We start from the raw sequence: 20,842 nt of genomic DNA on the forward strand, positions 1-20,842 counted from the left end.
CTAAATCACACAATAGTTACTCTTTATAAAAATCTAAATATTTGATGAACATCGAGAAAGACAAAGTACATAAAATTACAAATATTTCGTGAAATAGAATTACAAAACCCAACAAAAAAAATAAAAAAATAAAAAAAAAAAAAAAAAAAAACCTTATAACAAAAAAGATGTTGCTAATGAACGCCCCCGGAACGATGGATAAGCATTTACAATATTACCTAAAGTAGTATTAATTTGGAAAAGTATGACAAGATCACGCGTCGATCGGTGTAGTTAATGTTAATTTTTAATTTAATCTTTTTATTTTTTAGCTAGCTTATCCAACGCTTCTGGTGCATTCGTTAGCTTTTGCCTAACAAAAAATAATTAAAAATTTAGATTTTATTTTTTTAAAGGGTAAAGGACGGTGGGGGGACTTCACCAATAATAATTTGTTGGGTAGCAAGCATCCATTTGCAAATTGCAAAACTAGATCATTATTTTCTGGTCCTATGGCCATGTTACCTACTCGTATACCTCATACTATAGCGTTATTCCAACGCACCGCCCTCTTTTTTTTCAAGTCAATTCTAAATTTCATAATAACATTTTAATAATATCAATCACCCACTAAGGTCAAATGTAGCTTGGCAGCATCTTTTAAGAATTACATCAGCAATTACGAATTACTATTATTGTACCCTCGATTGATTAATTAAATCTTCATCTAATCTACTCTCCCTTGTTAACACTTACCAATAAAGTCAAATTGTATCATATATACTAGTAACATAATCCTCTCAAAATGTATATAATTTGAGATTAGTCCTAAGAAAGGAGGACCACAAATTAAGAGTTTAACTTTTTAAATTCCTCGACTACATCACTCGATAGTAATCTTTGAGTAGTAGGACGGAGTGTCTATGAGATTGTATAGCTTTAATTTCTTATAGGTTAAACAAAACATAATTGGAGAAAGATTAGATTATATAGAATTATTATTAGAGTACGCATATGTGATATATTGTGTTATTTCACGTCAATGAAGGTTGAAAATTAGACTTATTGTTTGATGTGATTTCTCAGTTATCTATTTAATAAAAATTTATATACGTGGTAGTACTTCTTTCATCTTATTACATTAACTACTCAAATGGCGTGCCTTAACATAAGAGTAAAATTATTTGCAAAATTCTTTAGGAAAAAAAAATAATGAATAAAGATACTTCTTTTTTTTTGGAAAGAATGAATAACAATACTTCTTACCAACTTTCATTGTGAATAAATTGGTCAAGACATCCTATTATCCTAGACTAGTTCAACAAAAACAAGTCATATAATTGTTCTTTTCCTCTCAACTTTGCCAACTCTAATCTATGAGTCTACGATCATATTCTCTTCACATAATATTTACTACACTTAAGTTATTTCATTCGGCTAAACTAGTTTTATTTGTAATAAAATTAAAAATAATTTTTCTGATCAAAATTTATTTTATTGATTTAATATTACATTTATTCATTAAATAACCAATTATATTAATTTTTTTTTTTATAAGGTAAACTAAACAAGACCTAATCAATTATAAATACCGTTAATGGGGTAAGTTGATAACCCTAAAATAAGACATCCCATTTTCTCAAAAAAATAAAAAAATACTCCGGGTAAAAAATAAAAATAAGACATCCCATTTTCTCAAAAAAATAAAAAAATAAAAAATAAAAAAAAGACATCCCATTGATAATAATTCTTCACTAGAAAGAAAGAAGAGAACAAAAAGAAAGAACCTTTTTCAGTCAGTTTTTGGACACTCCACGACACCATAAAATTCTCAATTTATTTTGTTTTCTTTCAACAACCAATTTCCCTCCAGTTTATCACCAATCCTTTAAACCCCATTTCTCTCTCTAAAAATTCTAACTTTCGTGCGATTTTGGTGTTTCCCTTCAATCTAAGCAACTTCATCAACCATGTCTTTCAAAAGGGTATTTACTTTTTTATATGCTGAATCTTTAATTCTTTGCTTTTACTTTCATGGGTAATCTTTGTTTTTGCCTCCGATTAAGTATAATTTCCATGATTTTGAGTTGATTATTCTCAATTTTATTTGGTTTTTGGTCTGATTAATCATGATTTTGATAATTTTATGTGAAAAAATTTAGGCTTTGATTTATTATTAATTTTTTTATTTATTTAATGTCAAAATTTAATTGATATACTTCAATTTCAACCATTGACCATTTTGCAAGTATTCCAATTTCTTGTGATGTTCATTCTTGCAGAAAGATGATTTTTTTTGGGGGGGCCATCGATGTTTGTTATGCGAGTAATTTGCGTAAAAATAAATTTTACAAAAAGCGAAATTTTGGTTTGACTTTTTTACCATTCAGTTGAAAATTTTGCCCAGATTACCAATTAATTTGTTTTTGATTGAATTTGAGATCTCTGTGAACTTTGGCTGTGATTTACTGTGAATTTTGAGCGATTTAATTGACAAGTTTTTCTTTGGTAGTTAATTACACAATTTAATTTTGATTATGCTTAGAATATCAAAGTGTTCAGTGTTCTCCATTTTCGCCTCAAAAAAAATAAAAATAAAAATAAAAATAAAAGGTGTCATATTCTTTTACATCGTATTACAGAACAATGACATTCGAGTTGATTTCGAAAGCTGAAATTGGGACTTTTCAAGTTTTAATAAGAATTCTTACAATTTGTATTGTGAAGTTTGTATTTTGATGGGGTATGTGCTTTGTGTATGTTCATCATGAGGTTTTAACTCTGCTGCCATATGAAAAATTGATTACTACGGGTGATGATTGACATTGCTATCCTGTGATTTCGAGGGCAGCCTTGCTGAGTTAATCAATTTTAGACAGTGTTTACGCGATTATTGTCACCCGAGGCTGAATTTAATTTAGCATACTCTTGAGTGATTATGTCTAGCCCATTTTATGTTTCAATGTTGTTAGATTTTGATAGCAATTGGTCTATTGTTCGCCCATTTTATGTTTCAATGTTGTTGGAATTTGATAGCAATTGGTCTATTGTTCTTATGGAATCATCTAAGGTTCAGAAAGTCTGATCATAGTTTTGTTTTTTAACAGTCTAACTCTCTGTCTGGATTGTCTATCGCGGACCATAGCAAAGATGCATTCCTAGAACTAAAGAGGAAGAAAGATCATCGCTATGTTGTATTCAAGATTGATGAGAAGAAGAAAGAAGTTGTAGTTGAGAAGACTGGCAATCCAGCCGAAAGCTATGATGATTTTTTGGCTGCCTTACCGGAAAATGACTGTCGATATGCAGTCTTTGATTATGATTTTGTGACATCTGACAATTGCCAAAAGAGCAAGATTTTCTTCTTTGCATGGTTAGCTCTTTGCCTGATTTCTTTTCTTCAGTTGCATGTTCATTCCCTCCAATTATTTGATTATTGAATCTGCATCTTTGAATCAATTTTGTGAAATATATATTGACTTTTGATTGGTCAAATTATGATGATACTATGATAAATGCCCTGGTGATGCTGATTCTGTTTCATACTTCGGATGTTAAGTATATATGTTGCTGCTATTATATGTATATAGTCTATATACATGAACTCTGGAACTGGATTGATTTATGAATGTCTGATTTATTACTGCTAGCAATTTCCTGGAGTGTGGTTTTAAGCCTTAAACAAGAAATGAGTAGAGATTAGTGGTTGAACCCCCTGGCTTCCATCAGTTCACAATTTAGGTCGTCCTGGGTTCAAGGCTCCTTTCCCCCTTCCCCTGAACATAATTCCCCACTAGCCACCTTCTACAGGCCACCTTTAGATAGGGATTCGGTGAGGGTGTAATTGTGCACCTGACCTGGAAAAATAGTGTTAGTCTATCTCTGTCAGATAGTCAGATACTGCATAGTTTGTTTAAGTGTGCTGATCTTGCATATGATTGATTTGGCCCAGAAAAACTATGTTTGTACCCAGCAGCTTCATTAGAATCATGACCTCTAATCTACTGTTTTTGAAGTTCTATGCTCAAGCTTTGTTATGACATAAATTGCCATTTCTTCTAGAAATTCTCTATTTGCCAAACTAGTTAGGCAACTAATAAGGATAAACTACGTAAATATTTGTTGCCTGACTATTAAACAATTAGATCAGCTTATTTTTTTTATTGATTGTCGAGCAGCAGAAGTGCAGATCTTCTGATTCTGACTTTCAGAAGAAATTTTGTAGCATGATCGTTTACATGTTTTATCTACTTGTAGGGCTCCTTCAACCTCTCGTATACGTGCCAAGATGCTGTACGCCACATCAAAGGAGAACTTTAAGCATGAGCTTGATGGTGTACATTATGAAATTCAGGCTACTGACCCCTCGGAAATGGATCTTGAAGTGCTCAAAGATCGTGCACATTAATCAATTAGAATTTATAAAGCTATAATTCTTTCTGACGAAGGAAAAACTCGAAAACAGGTCTGACGCTTGAAGCTTATAGGCTGTTGCTGTTGTGACATATATACTGTTGTTAGCCTGTATTGCTTGTAAGACAAGGGCAAGTTTACTGACTTGTAAACTATTGATGATCTAACTCTTGGAAGTTATAAATGTTGTTATTCCGGTAATCCAGTTTTTTATGCATAGATCCGGGCATCAACTAGGGTGGCAAAATATTAAGAAGTTTATAGCCCTTTACCTAGGGAAGAGCTGATTATCATCAGCTCAACCCAACTCGAGTCAGATCAGACTAACTTTAAGGTGGTGTTGGGCTCGAGTAGACTTTCTATTTTTCTGTCTCATCTGTAAGACTGTTTTGGTCAGGTATGGTTTTCCCGGTATTCGACTGACAGCTTTCAGCCTTATCCCTCGTATGAAACTGGCCAACTTTTTCTGTCTCGAATCATAGGTGATTGACGAGATATTAGGTTCTATATCAATGCCATCCCCTTGGCTAACTTAGAGCTTCAAATACTTCTTTCTTGGCAAACTTAGAGGAAACCTAGTAGAAACATGTCTCTGAAGTATCACTATGAGGTTCTTAAGATTGTTTTCTTGGTTTACAATTGACAATTTATATGAAGTAATTCTTATTTTATTAAGGGCTCGGAATGTTTCTACACATTAGAAATTAATTGCTGACGGAATAAACATGATTTTTAGCAAGAACATAGCCTGATATCAGATACTCCTGCCTTCGTCACCAATAATTGAAAGCAGGTAACAAATGTTTTACCACTTGATTTTGTATTTCATTCTTCTTGCTATTTTTAAGTCATTAAGAGATTTCCTTGACTTTTCTTTACAAATAAACATCTAAACCTTGAAGTTCTGAACTGAAAAAAACAGCAGACCTGATAGCGAAACTCGTCTTTTTTAAAAAAAAAAAAAAAGTATCAGCGCATTGAACCTGTATCTGTAAGTTGCAATGGCTGATGTTATAAAATAAACAATGCAATGATTTTCAGCCCCTGTTCCAACAAACCAAACACGATAGATTCCTTCACAACCTACTTATACACTCATCACAATTTATGCAACAATGTAGCACACCCAACACAACTAATATCATAGAGAACTAGTACCTGAGAAATAAGAAAGAAACATTGATCACACTACAGTAGACATTGGAAAACTGATCTTAAACTACACTAGAAATCCCGAACAAACTCAAACTATGGATGGTTCTTCTTCCTGATCATCTTCATTTTCCCGTGAGATTTCTTCTAAAGATTTCCCCTTCGCCTCAGGCACCAAGAAGGTAAAGAACAGCCCTAGTAAGTTGATCACACCTAGAACAATGAGAGAGTTTTTCACTCCAATGCCTGGAGGGTAACCTTGGTCTGTCTTTGTTGGGTCAGTATTCTGAGCCAAGTATAAGAACCCAAACGCGCCAACTATGGCACCTGCCTTCCCAGCGGCAGCTGATATCCCATGACAAGTAGATCTTAGCCGCGCAGGGAAGATCTCTGCAGGGACCACAAATGTGGTAGCATTGGGACCAAAGTTGGCAAAGAAGAAGGTTAAGGCATACATCATGACAAACCCAATCCTGTTCTCCGGGTGAGTCCAATGGTTGTAAGGAATTGCAAGGGCAAACATGAACACTGTCATCATGGCAAACCCCAAAATTTGGATAACAAACCGCCCAATCCTATCAATGAGGAAGACAGTGAACCAGTATCCAGGAACAGTACTACATAATGCGATCAAAGTCTGAGCTCGAGCAATCTTATACACCTCTTGGATCGCATTCATTGATTTAGCAGCAGGGATCCACCCCACAGCACTAAAGATATCCTTCTGAAACAGATTCTGACTGTAAAACGCAATGTCAAGTAAGAACCAGGTACTAGCAGTTCCTAGTAAGTGCAAACCATGACGTCGAGCAAACTCCTTGGAGAACAAACCCCAAACGGTCTTTGTCCCCAACTTCTCCACCCCTTGAGGCTGCTCCTCTTCGATCTCCTGATTCAATACCTTCCCCATATCAGCAGCCGCCTGCTTAGTATTCTTTGCTACCAGCGCGGTATACCTTGCTGTCTCAGGCATCTTCATTCGCCAGTAGTATGTCATAAGTGCTGGTAATGCTCCAACCATAAGTATGATCCTCCAGACAAAGTCTGCTTGTGGAATTGTGGACTTAATTGGATCTTCTTCATACGATGGAGCTGGAAACCTATGACATATATAACAACCATTTTCAAGTCAGATTGATTAGATACTTCGTTATCTAACATACTTTCTTACAAGTTTATCAGCAATTTTTTTTCATGAACATTATTGTTTATCAGCAGACTGATGTTAATGTGTACAAGAATACGTACCTAGCATCGAATGCAGCAGAGATCAAAATAGCGAATATACCACCAGAAAGGATCCCGAACCCCTGCATAGCAAACACGGCTGCTATGAACGCACCACGAGTCTTCTTATTAGCATACTCGGACATGATGGTGGCAGATAAGGGGTAATCCCCACCAATTCCAAACCCAAGCCAAAACCGAAAGAAGCAAAGGGTGACCATCACAGTATTCGGGTTACTCCCAAAGGAGAGACCCGAGGCCACGGAACAAAGACACATGAGCATTAGTGTTAGTCCATAGACCTTTTTTCGGCCCAGCTTGTCACCGAGCCAGCCAAAGAAGAGTTGCCCGGCTAGAGTCCCTACTAAGGCTACTCCATTGATAGCCGAGGAGTATCTAGGGGGTAACGTGCCCGGCTTAGAGGAGCCGGGCACGTGAAAATAAACCCGTCCTAGGAGTTTTGTCACTAAGGATATACAGAACAAATCGTAGGCGTCTGTAAAGAAGCCCATCCCTGCTATGACAATCGCCGTAAAATGGTACCATTGTGTCTTGGCTACATCTAACGCATTTAGGACATGTAATTGATCCTTAGCCATGACACTTTAATCTTCCTCTGTTGTTTTCCCCTGAAAAAAAATCCAACGAGTAATTTTAGTTACAGAATACAGGCATGTGTATATATAATGAATACTTGTTACATACATTGTACACAGACGAATAGTTAAATTCATTTCACACGACATAATATGAAGCAAACAACTCCTAGTCTCCTATACACTTATACGAGTACACACTATACACTCCAATGTAACATAAAACCGTTAATTAACAACTTTGAAAAGTAGAGTATATATTATTGTTTTTAGTGTTCTAGAAAAGGTTGGGTATTTACTTTTCATATATCATAAGCATAAAATTCATAAAGTGTAAGCAAGTACTCGTGAAAATATCAAAACCTGGCCTACTACACTTTACTTATTCGTGTGCTCCCACATGGAACAAAATAGCCAAATACGAACAAATTCTATGAGGCATAAATTTGATAATTTGTTACGTATAGAATATAAATCTAACCTGTACAAGCACGACACTAAAATCCATAGTTATTAGCGCGATTCCATGATCAATAGGTGAGATTATGGATGAACAAGTATAAATCTTTAATTTTATCGTCATTCCATGATCAATAGGTGAGATTATGCATGCATATTTAATACTTCAGTCAAAAGACTCCAAACTCGAAACACCCTCATATAACCAAAGCTATGAATAACTAATTAAGATAGATCGTACAGATCTAGTTTGTGAATCAAATCATAATGTTAAAAGAAATTATCAATAAGTATTATTCAATCCTGAACGATGAAATATCTTAATCTTCATTCTCCCAAATATTTGGAAACTTCAAATATTTGTATTTAACACATCATTCATTTGTCACATCACAAATATACATGTAACGACAAATCAAAGATCTCATTTTTTAACAATATATATTAACACATCATCATATTAAACAATTCAATATAATACAATATAAATATAATAAATCAAGAAGTAACTCTACAAATTATTAAGAATTTTAAATATTAAAAATTTAAAATAATACAAACCTGAAATGAATTTGTTAGTCTAAGGTTGCTGACGTACAGTTCCAAATAGGCTGACAAAAATAAGTGAAGAAAAACAACAAAAGAAAGGGTTAGATCTTAAAATAATGTGTTTTTTTTTTTTAAAAAAAGGTTTAGTTTAAAACAATTTTGCTTGATTTATGTGATGGGGAAAAGAGATGGGAGAAGAGGACAACGCAGAGATGTATATTTATATGATAGTTGCCAAATTTCAGGGCTTAATTAACAACTTCAAATGGTATCTTCCACTTAGAGTTTAAAGGATATTCCCTTCTTTCTCGTTCTAATTAGTCAACCTAATTAAGTTACCACCTAATGCTACGCAATCTCTCTTTCCTTTTCACTCATGTACTTATTTTTCCACTTTTTGGTTATATGTTATGATCGACTGATCAAGTGACAGATTGTTTATATCGTACGGATAAGTTCTATTTAGTTTTTAAAAAAAAAACAATTTTAGAGTATATCATTTGGTACACGTTCTTATGTTGTTTATGTTATAATGTTAGTATGCGCACCTATATTGACATCATACTTATTAGTATTATTATGTGAAATTTATGTGAATCACATATTTTATCAGAATTATAACAGACGTACATATATACAAGACTTAATAGATGGAGTACATGTAGGTCCATAAATATGGTCAAGTTCCTAAGTGAAATTAATGCTTTTATTATCATGGTGATTTTGTACCGTCTTTAGTGGCAGGAAAGAGATTATTTTGCTAGATAATGTGAAGTTTGTTGCAAAGTTAGGAAATAGGGATAAAATAATGAATGCTGGAGCATCTGAAAGGAATAAACTCCTCCAGTTTGCTTATTGCTGTAATTTCTTTAATTGCATTAGTAATGTGAGGGGGAGATTGAGAGGGTAAAAGAGAGGCTATCAATGTGACATGTCACACCATTTTTTTTTTTTTTTTTTTTTTTAAGGGATCGGAAGAAAAGAAAAATAGTTACCATGTCACGTTAAGGAGCAAAAACATCACTTAATTTTCTAACTTTCACCAAATTTTTATATTAATAATAGAAAATTTTGCAAAATAACACCACAAAAAAGCCACGATTTTGATTTTGTGGTGTTATTTTGCAAAATTTCCTTAATAGTAAGAATACTCAAAGTTATTTCTCCTTTTACAAAAATCTATTCAAAAATTATATTTTTTTTAAAAAAAAATTAATAAAGATTGATTTATAATTAGAATGTCATATATACGACACTAACAAAGAAATTTAAATCTAATTAATATATGACGATGGAATCAAATAAAACATCCTTTCAGCAAAGCTACGATCGTTGTGGCAAATCGTACATTCTTCATACCCTCTTTTATATATCGATATAATTTACAGTCTTTTTCGACGAGGGGATCTATCAATTTGTTGTAGTCATGAAGAAAATTTTTGTCTGATCCATTTAATTGTAATCGAAGGACTGACCTCTGTTTCGATCTCGCACAATTAAATTCAAAAAACAAAATCGAAACAAAACCCACCATAGTCCATAGGGGCACTTACTAGTTACTGCACTCAAATCCAATATAGGAGTGGTGATGTGTTTTATACATCTTTTTTTTTTTTTTTTAAATAAATCAATTCATTTATAAAAAGTCATTTGGCATCTACAAATGAAATCTACATTAACAAATACATAAAATTGAATCAAATTACGGTTTCCTTCATCAAAGCTACGATCATTGAAAAAATCTTGCACTGTAGGTACATCTCTCGCACATATCGCTGGAATATACAACTTTTTCGGAGAGATGGTCTAACGATTTTTTGTTGTAGCCGTAAGGATGATTTTCATTTGATTCGCTTAGACGCATTTGAAAACTTGACAACCGTTGCGATCCCGAATAAATCTTTACCAAAGAACTGACAATAGGGCAAAAGATGATTACCTTTTTGATAAACCCTAACACACAAACAAACCCTAAACATAAACAAACAACTAAACTAACAAAAACTAACAACTCAGCCATAGGGAGACGGACGTATCTACACTTACTCGTGTAGATTTATTGAGACCTAAATTGCAAAACTAAAGAAAATTTTGGGAAAAGGGTCGGAAATAGACTAATTTCCGAAGAAGTTAGACTATTTCCGACCTAAACTACCAAGATTTTGGAGAAAACCTAGAAGAGAGGAGGAGAGAAGAGGAGAGGAGAGGCGAGAGATTGCTTTTGGGTTATGTGTTTTATACATCTGGTTTTACTTCGATGAACTTATTTTATCTTATTCGAATTTATCTGAACTTATTAGACCTTATTAATACTTATTTTAGTTTTACTTAATTTATACATAATTGAATAACCCTTATCAGAACTTATTTTTCTTGAATTAAAATTATCTGAACTTATTATACCTGAAATAAGTGAAAATGAGGTGAACTGAACAGACCTAGAACTACCTTCAAAGAGTAGTTTTATTGAATTCAATAACAAAATTATAAAGAAACTAAAGTCATTGGCCATACTTATTACATACTCCTTCTGTCCCTATTTTTTTGCCCCATTGTAAAAAATGGGGTCAAACTTCAAAAACCTTGATTATAAATTCTCATTAATCGATAAGAGGTAATATAGTCATAATGTAGGATCTTATTGGATGGATTTGTCTCATTGTATATTTTATTAATATCAAGTTTTTTTTAATTTTTACGCGTATAGAAATTAAATAAAGTTATTTACGTTACAAGATGCGTTTTAGAGACCGTGCAAAGTTTAATGGGGCAAAAAAACAGGGAAAAAAGATCAAAGGGAATACTTTACCTCACAAGATCCTTCTATTACATACTTCGTATTATGAGTAAAGAACGTACTACCTTCAAAGAGTGCACATAAAGAATGGACTAAAGAAACTAAGGCCATTGGCCATACTTTACCCTCTTTGTTGGTAGGCCTGGGCCATACTTTACCTCATAAAATCCTGGATCTGCCACTAAGTATAGCTTAAGTGGTTAGAGTGTCCCTCTCAATTCCACTAGATCCTGGAATCGATTCTCAATTTCCCACCACTTGCCCTTGTGACTCTCTAAACCCAAACAAATACATATAGATAGTATGTACAAGACTTAACATTATTGCATACTTCCCTTTCATCATATTACTAAGTATCTGTATCTCTCTCCATGTAGAAAAGTTCAATTTGAATCCATGTGCCTGCCATAAGTTTTGTTGTTGACTACTCCAATGTATCATTAGGCATTAGCCCCAAACTCAAGGGCCAAAACCAAATAGTTAAAAGTTGAGGTTCCTAGATTAATCTACATGTAATGTAAAATAAAAGAGAAAACAATTTGCTCTTATGTTTTAGTATTATTTTAACCTATTAAGAGCCTGTTCACATTTACTTAATTTCAGTTCAGTTTAGTTTAGCTTCAATCAGTTCAGTTCAGTTCAGTTCAGTTCCAATCAGTTCAGTTCAGTTCAGTTCGGTTCAGTTCAGCTCTTAATTTCCCTCTCACATAAAATATTCATTTCAGCTCAATTCAGTTCAGTTAAGTTCCAATCAGTTCAGTTCAGTTCAGTTCAGCTCCAATCAGTTCAGTTCAGCTCAGTTCAGTAAATATGAACAGGCCCTAAGTACTCCCTTTGTTTCAATTTGTTAGTCTCATATACTATTTTGGGTGTTTTAAAAATATCTACTCATATTAAATGTATTCCACTTTTAACTTAGTTTTTATTTCCTATTTTTATACATATTAAATTCTGATTGGTTAGATTAATTTATTGTGAATTGATGATATGACTCTAAATAAAGAAATTACTACCTTAATTTATGCAATTATGGCTAATATTTTCCTAAAAAAATCAAAAAATTTAAATTAGGCAAAACTATTTATGAATTGTTTATTACTTTAATGTTAGATTCCAAATATTTCTTCTTTTCTTATTTTATGTGATTGATTTCATATGGGACTATCATATTGAAACGGATGGAGTATATAATTATGATTTCTTTGAACTTTCAAAACACTAATATATTGAGTATTTGACCATTGATAATACTAGTGCGTACAATAATCTTTTGTTAAAAGTTTTTTTTTTTATTTTTTTATTTTTTGAGAATTTTACACTTTTCAACAACAATTATTAGATATGAGAGTTCGAGGAAGCTCCTTCAAAAGGCCAACAAAAAAAGATTTTTCTTCACCTTTTTTCAGGTTTGTAGTTGGACCAACATATATTTTAATGATTTAGCTAAGGATAGTGCTTTCTTTTTGGTGCGGTCCATATTGATGGCCCAATTAATATATTCCGTATTATTCAGAGATTTTGCCATACATTTAGAAATTCAATTTCTAAATCAAGTTCTTTTTCTTTCAAAAAAGAAATTCAATTTTTAAAAAAAATTACATTATTTCAGTTTACAGCTAAAATAAATTCAATTAAAGTATGATAATCATGTAAAAAAAAAATTAAAATAATAATAATAATAATAATAATAAATTAAAAAATAAAACTTTATGTATCATAAAATTGAATATTGATTATTTTGAGTTATTTGTTGTCTACTATGCACAATGCATTATGACATTTTTGTAGAGTTTTCTTGTCATATTGGACTAAATTTTGCCTTCAATTTTTAAAGTTTGACACTTTTAAGCATGCAGTATTAATTTTGATTATAATGGGCATTATTTGTAAAATCTTGAATCGTCCTTGACATTTTCATTATTTTGGTTACAATTTTCAGTGTTTGAATGTTTAACCATTGTTATATTAGAACTATTAATTGATGAATATATATAAATATATAATTGATAAAAGAAAGATGATATATAATTTTAAGCGTTGAATGTCAAGATGGTTTACAAGTTTGCAGCCCTTGTAGGCAATTATTCTTCCCATTGTTTGGTTTCAAATCTCACGATAGTTTGAGCTCGATGATTTTGATAAGTCTAGGACTAATCCTCACACTAGGATCTTACCTAAGTGCACTAAAAAAAACTTACGGGATATTTTATAAAAATAAGTTACAATTTACAAATAATGTAACTACCATCCAAAATCACAACTAACTAAACTAGTTGGCATATAATCATCGGCAAAACGTTACCGTCTTTCAAGATCTATGTAATTGCATCAGCAGTTTATAGTCGCTCTCTAATCTCTTGTCTCTTCCATACATAACTACATAAGTCTTTTTTTTTGGTCAAATTGAGAAATTGTAAGTAATTTTACGGACTAACAACTAAAAAGTTTTTCTTTGATAAGTGAGATCACTTCTTATGCAAGTAAAATTGAGTGGACAAGGATAACTGACTGGGCCATAACAACTGTAAGATTGGGCCCTACATATGAACCAACTCGGAAGGTCTTGTGAATATTGGCCCAAAGATTTGACATATTTACTTTGAGGTTCTTTTTTTTTTTTTTTTTTTTTTTTTTTTTGAATTTTTTGAAAATGAAAAATACACATTACACAATACATCAGATTACTCTTCAAGATTTTAGAACCTAAATTTGATGCTTGTAATACTTTTGTGATAGAATTTTATCTTAAATTTTATTTCTATTTTTCAACACCGTTAATGAAAAATTAGCTGAGAATTTTAGATGCATTATCAGGGGTGAGCGTAACAAGGTATTCTGTAAAAATCTCTTACAACTTTAATATAGTACTACAAATATAACAAATCAATACTGATTGTCTAGAATATTTTATACAATATTACAGTTACTTGTATTAATACCATTAATTAAACATTTAAGAATAAGATGAAAAATGAATAAGAGGAGGGAGAGAGGTAGGTGACGGCTTTTATACAATTTTGATATAGGGCTTTATATTTGGGCTTAAATGATAGATTCCGGTTTAGTGTACACTACAGGAAACCTGTACTAACAGGGTACCCTATAGGTTCCAGGTTCAAAATATTATAACCCGAAACCACAACCTGATCTATAGGTTCCGGGGTTCCAAACAGGTTCCGATTTCAAATCAGGGTACCCTGAATTTTTTTGGGTTAACACCTAGCGCATAGCTCCTATTGGTTTAGCAAACATATAGGATGAAAAATGTACTATTACATGTATAATAGGTGACAGGTGGTAATAATTTTGGGAAAAAAATATTCAATCTATAGGACGTAAAAAGTACCACTACATGTATAATAGTACACAAAAAGTACTATTTAGACAATTTATACTTGAATAGTACATTATACATGCTTAATGGTACATTATAATGTACCACTATAGAGTCGACTTTTTCCAAAAGCTTGCCAAATTTACATTTTTAACCTCCTATATGTTTTGCAAATATATAAGAGCTATGCGATGAGATGCACTCGAATTTCTCCTCACCCCTATGCATTATATTCATCGTAAATAATACTCGTCTTACTAGTTTGTGAATAACGTGTAGAAGTAAGAAAAATTGGATCACATGAATCTCTCTTGGGATAAATTAGATCATTTATGTACATCAATACACCATGACACAATTGTCGTTTCCCAAAAAAAAAAAATGACATTTCAATAGTCCCTCCATTTCATATTTCCTTTTCATTTAATTAACCTCTCTTATTTTATAATTGTATTACAACTTCTTTTACCAAGTAACTAGTGAGCCCGACTCTGCAGATTATTAATTATCTGCTCTATTGACACATGTTCTGCTGAAAAGAACAGGGTCTTAGTGTTATTTTTATTTTTTCTTTTTTTAACCAAGTAATTAACTAGTGTTAGTGGTGGTTCTATTAGCACATTGGTAAACTTTGTTAGTGAAAAGTAAGTATCATGGTAGCAAAAGAATACAAATATAAATCAAAAGAGGGAAAAATAATGAAGGGGTAGTTAAACGTCATATGAGTATAATACTGTTTGTGTGCCAATTGAAAACATTTGTATAAATGGACTAATTTGTAACATGTAACCATAATTGTAGTGCACTAAACACAATACACGATCTATTATTTAGAGACAGTCAGACAACTAACAATATCTTAAACACGTGATTATTGTAATAAAGTTGAATATTATGAGTAACACATTGGTCTTACTTTTAGGCACATGTATTCACGAAATCACGAGACATAAGGAGCATGCATGCTTCAACCAATTTAAGCAATTACCATGTGTTTTAGAAATTAGAACTCTTACATGCCATTTGGACAGATTTATCTACATAATCCAAAATACATGATCACAGTTATTAATTTTTTTTTTTTAATTTATTAATATTATACAAAATTAATCTTACAAAAAATCCAATAGTATCGAAGGAATCATACGTAAATAGTTAATTATACCTTCCAAAAAAAAAAAGAATTCTAACTATGAGTAATATAGAATTTAGATTCTTTAAAAACAATTACAAATAGTTCTATGGATAAAACAACTACTACTACATGAGATAACATGAACCTTCATTCTCCATATTTACAAAAGAAACCAAGGGGATAAACTAATAAAAAAAAACATTTTTTTTTTCTCAAAAAACCTCATGAATATTTAAGAAAATAAGTGGGATAAGTTGATAATAATTTATACTTTTACAACTCCCCTGTTTTTTCCCCCTGTTTTTAGGGAACAAGAAACAGAGCTCCCAAAATTGTATCACTGTACTTGTTCTTTTATCACTTCAGAACAACTCAATAATTGTTCCAAATAATCAGCTCCTAAATCTTCAAAAATCACCATATTTGTAGAACCATGATTAGAAGAAGTAGTATTAGTTTGATTCTTCACTTTTCTTTCTCTTTTTCTACTATTATTTCCCATTGATTTTCTGTTCATCAAGTGTTTTCTTTTCAATGCAATTACAGGGGAAGTAGAGTAATCTTGGTTATCCTCATCAAATTCTCCATTCTCTCTTTTCATCTCCTTCAATGATTCCCTAACTATCTCTACCGGAAAGTTGAGCACCGCCATCGGCCCCCTCATCGCGAATGCCGCTTGATCATAAGCCAAGGCGGCCGCCTCCGCATTGTCAAACGTGCCTAGCCAAACTCGAACACCGTTTCGTGTCGAGTCCCTAATCTCCGCCGCATACTTCCCCCACGGCCGCCTCCTCACCCCTCTATAGGACTTCTTTTCCACCTCCGTGGGCCCCACGTCACCTTGAGAGAATGATGACGTGGCGGAGTTGGTTGAAGCAGGGGAAGCGGGATTTGTTTCAGCCCGATTCCCCTGCTGCGTGCCTTGCTCTGATAACATGTTAAATAAGGCGATTTCATCTGAGTCGTTTATATTAAATGGGAGTTGAGGTAGTGTAACAGAATTGTAACTAGACCAAAACTCGTCCCAAGGGAACGATTCTGATGATCCAACGGAGCCGGATGATTCCGACTCCGATGGAGTTGATTGAGGGTGGTGGTGGTGGTGGTGGTGGTAATTGGTGTGAGTTTGATGTGAAGAGAAAGATGAATAATAAAAAGAATTATCCATCTTTAAGTTGAAAGTTTAAGGCTTAAAAGAGTTAAGAAGACTCACCAATTGGAAAAATTTGATTCACATTCCCACCTTATTTATACCCCTTAAAATAGTGGACCAAAATAAAATGACGTATCCATAGTAGTATAGAAAAAGTAAGGTAATGCTAGTATAATAATGTCAAAACAAGGGTTTACTAGATTTTATTGATGTAAAATAATATGAAAGTGACATATTCTGAATTATGGGCAAAGGAGGATGTCCTAGAATTATTAACAATATTTTGGATAGATTTGATAGGAATATAAAGCAATTTTTTAATGTTTGATGCTTTTTTTTTTTTTAATTTAGCTTTTGGTATATGTAGTTGATGTTTTGTGAGACTTGATAAGAGACCAAAATTTGAATGGATTTTAAGGTGAATTATTTTAAGCACGTGGGTCAATGGTTACCCCGGCGGCGTGGTCAAGGTAGGATAGCATTCAAGGTGATGTCATTTATCTTTTTAATTAATGGTTTTTAATTGATTTTAATATTAAATTATAATACTCCGTATAAAGTTTGGATTTATTTGTGTCTTTTTCTAATGGGACCATCGAGCTTGTAGCATGGTCGTGTTTAGTTATTGAATGAAATAATGGACAAACTATTCATAGTCAATGAAATTGGAATATTATTTATGTGTTAACTTGTTGCTAAAGGGTTACATAAGCAAGTTCCATGTGGAAAGAGCTTAACTATGAATCCATTGGAAATAGTAAATATATTGTTTAAAGATAGTTAGTAAAAATTAATTTTAATTATAATTATGATATGAATTTGTAATTTTACAGAATATAACAATAGTAAATCAATAAAAGTCAACTTTAATTAGTAATAATCCGGTGAAAAAGAAGTGTGTAATAGATATTTTATGCCTTTAAAATAAACTACAGAGTAAATAAAATTAAGAATTTCCATAAGCACCTTCTAACCTTTGTTGGGTTTTCTCATAATTGTTTGTTAAAATAAATTATTGGGTTAATAAAAAAAAAATGAAACATATACTTTGTATTAATACTTCAATTTTTTAATTTTTTAAAACCCTACAATTATCTAAATACTTCGTATAGCCTAAATCAAATATTATTTGTACTTCCCGAGGGAGCGGGCCTTAATTTGATTAATGTTTTTATAGCTAGTCATAATTAAAGAGTTGAGTTACAGATAATAAATATTAGATGTGTTCTCTGATAACTATATAGTTTATTGGGATCGTTACTGCTGTTACTATAGTACTTATATATGTATAGCTTATTAGTGCCATTACTGGGGTCTAGAAAGGAAGCCGCATACGAGGTTTCATGTGAAAGAAACATTCCAAAATTCCTTATATGGCAGGCATACGTAAGGTTATTGCTTAGCCTAAGCATCATCAACTATATACAAATACAGAAAATGACACCTATCGATTAAGATTTCACCTCAACACCAAGCCAAATTTCTTTGACAAAAAACACCAAAGCCAATTTTGAAATGATGACATTAGGGACACAAACTAACTACAAACATTGTACATCACAATTAAAGCATTTAGATAATGTTACATCTAATAAATATTATTGTTCCCCTTTTTATAGGATATGTATGCATACATTATTCACCAATAATAATCATTACTTAGGGAAGCTTGTTTAAGCTTTTATACTACTGTTATGATCGATTATGAAATCAATCTAAGAAATATTAAGAATAGTGCGTGCGAAGTGAGTAAGAAGTATATATTGATTAATTAGTGTTTTTTTTTTTTTTTTTTTTTTTTTTGGTACGAATAAGATCTGCAGTAAATCACTTTTAAGGTTATGTTAATATTTTATAATACCGGTTAAACCTGACAAGAAGAAGGGAGATATAAGATAGGATACTACATAGCCCTCAACTACGACACTAAAATCGTTTAGAGAGAATTCTATTTATATTAGTAACAAAGAATTCAGTTTAAGTCAAGTGTAACAATGATCATATAGCTAATCTAGGATGTGAGATTATTGTTACTCTATACATTGCATGCATGAGATACTTTTTTTTATAAATGTAACGTAATAAGAAAAAGAAAAAAAAAGTGACGAATTTTTGCTCAAAATCAGTACGATTTTGTCATCACATTTCATTATTTGTAATAATTAATACGAAGAACTTTGTATTTACATGATAATAGCAAGACTAATATTAAAATATCCCCTAAATATACAGCTGTCCCATACAGCATATCATAAGTTCATAACACATACACTATATTACTCGTATGTAATAAACGAACATGCATAGTCACCTAAATACACGTACAGTAATGTGTCAATTTTAACAATTTAACCTACTATTATTGTGTTCTAGGTCATCTTAGACCAGAGATAGGTCAATGACTCAATTCCTTTTTATTATAATTTTTTTTTTCTATTTTCAATTCAATCCTTTTCTTTATTAATTAGAATCAGTTTATATAGTTATGTAGCAATAAATCTAAAAGTTACGTACGAGTGTAAATGTACTTCTCTATTTCTTTTATTGCTACATATTTTTAATTATTACTACGTTATATCCATATTAATTAGATAAGTTTCGAACAGTAAAGAATGAATTGATAACTATGTGATTTACTCGTTCTTATATATAGTAAGGTGCGGGTCTCACCAGTATCCTATCTCGCGGGTGGGTGTGGGGGTGGGGGGGGGGGGTTTATGTCAGTTATGTGTGGCTGCTCTACAAGCTCTTCCTCAAAGATGTCCCCAACATGAACTATAAGAGAAGACCGATATAGACCATATAGTCGTGCATATAAAAAAAATCCCAAAGACCTTTCACATGTAAATTGCTATATAGTACAATTCTACTACAGTACTACTCATCAAATCAATACGTACACCTCCCAACTAAAGTTATCAATGCATCTCACACCCAAAAATTCACTTAGGCCATATTCACTTTACCTTATATTAGCCGATCTTAAATTAAATTTACTGTACTGAAATTAATTTTGTTAAACTTAAATTATTTTTACTAATTTGAAATTAATATTGCTGAACTGAAATTATTTTTAACAAATATTATTATTTTTACGTTGAATTGAACAGGGCCTTAGTAGTAATTTTTATTTTTCTCCTTTTCCACTATTTTGATTTCAGTACATACAATTATCTTTTTTATTATAATTTTTTTATTATTAATTTAGTATTATTATTATTATTATTATTATTATTAATTGTTTAGGAAAAAGAAATAAAATAGAAGAAGAAAACTTCTAGAAGGAAGAGAATGAAAATGATATGCCAAAACTTAACGCTCAACCACCTATGGATGCTAGCAATTAGTTGCATTTGTTTATTACTAAATCATTTCATTGAAGGGTCCATATATAGAATGGCCCTCCGTTTAATTCCCCAACTTAATTTGATTATTGATATTAAATTAATTACTATATTTTGAAATTAGTTCTACTAATAAATCATTGCTCTTAACTTAGATGGTAGAACAAACCAAATTGCTAGGTATAACGAAGAATGATTTAACGTTGAAAGGTAAAGGTTCATGCATTCACCCCCGATATAATTTTTTTATATTTTATTTTTGAAAAAAGAGAAAAGGAAAGTGCGATGCTACTTGGAATAATAATAACAATGGATATGGCCCCATGAATATAATACTTCATATGAGTCGTCTATGTCATGACAATAGCTATTCATGCTTTAGCTATGCTATTCATCTTGTTGAAAATTAAAAAATCCATATAGTTGGAATTTATATAGACTTTTCCTTCATTTTGAATAGTTTTTTTGTTTATATAGTTTGATTTTCTTTATTAATAACGGCCATTGAAATACTATATAACTTGTTGTGTTTTTGTTATTAATTATTGTCAATCATCTGAATTTGGCCAACTTCGTTCTTAATCTCTTATTAATATGGATACATGATTGAGCATGTGTAATGTAACATGTTGACGACTTGACGTATGTAATCCTAAATATAACACACTAGATAGTCAGGTTTGACGTTAATTGATTTCAGTTAC

At 31.9% G+C, this 20,842-nt stretch overlaps 2 protein-coding genes and 1 pseudogene across 2 annotated transcripts; 1 reads left to right on the top strand and 2 right to left on the bottom strand.

Moving 5' to 3' along the window:
* Window positions 1–1,749: 1,749 nt before the first annotated feature.
* LOC145568166 (actin-depolymerizing factor-like) lies at window positions 1,750–4,593 on the top strand. The gene is made up of 3 exons (XM_081627608.1): window positions 1,750–1,964; window positions 3,087–3,352; window positions 4,237–4,593. Exons 1-3 carry the CDS (start codon window positions 1,950–1,952, stop codon window positions 4,385–4,387), a joined length of 432 nt encoding a protein of 143 aa, XP_081483734.1. The 5' UTR covers window positions 1,750–1,949; the 3' UTR covers window positions 4,388–4,593.
* Window positions 4,594–5,441: 848 nt separating this feature from the next.
* On the bottom strand, window positions 5,442–8,581 carry LOC145568167 (putative inorganic phosphate transporter 1-7). The gene is made up of 3 exons (XM_081627609.1): window positions 8,388–8,581; window positions 6,793–7,400; window positions 5,442–6,644 (listed from the first exon to the last, which is right to left on the bottom strand). The coding sequence occupies exons 2-3, from the start codon at window positions 7,368–7,370 to the stop codon at window positions 5,636–5,638; spliced, it is 1,587 nt and encodes a 528-aa protein (XP_081483735.1). The 5' UTR covers window positions 7,371–7,400; window positions 8,388–8,581; the 3' UTR covers window positions 5,442–5,635.
* A 7,109-nt stretch (window positions 8,582–15,690) lies between these two features.
* On the bottom strand, window positions 15,691–16,856 carry LOC145568168 (ethylene-response factor C3 pseudogene; annotated as a pseudogene).
* Window positions 16,857–20,842: the final 3,986 nt, after the last annotated feature.

This window comes from Chenopodium album, chromosome 11 (assembly GCF_948465745.1).
Source record: "Chenopodium album chromosome 11, dcCheAlbu1.1, whole genome shotgun sequence".
In the NCBI taxonomy this organism is placed as follows: Eukaryota; Viridiplantae; Streptophyta; class Magnoliopsida; order Caryophyllales; family Amaranthaceae; genus Chenopodium; species Chenopodium album.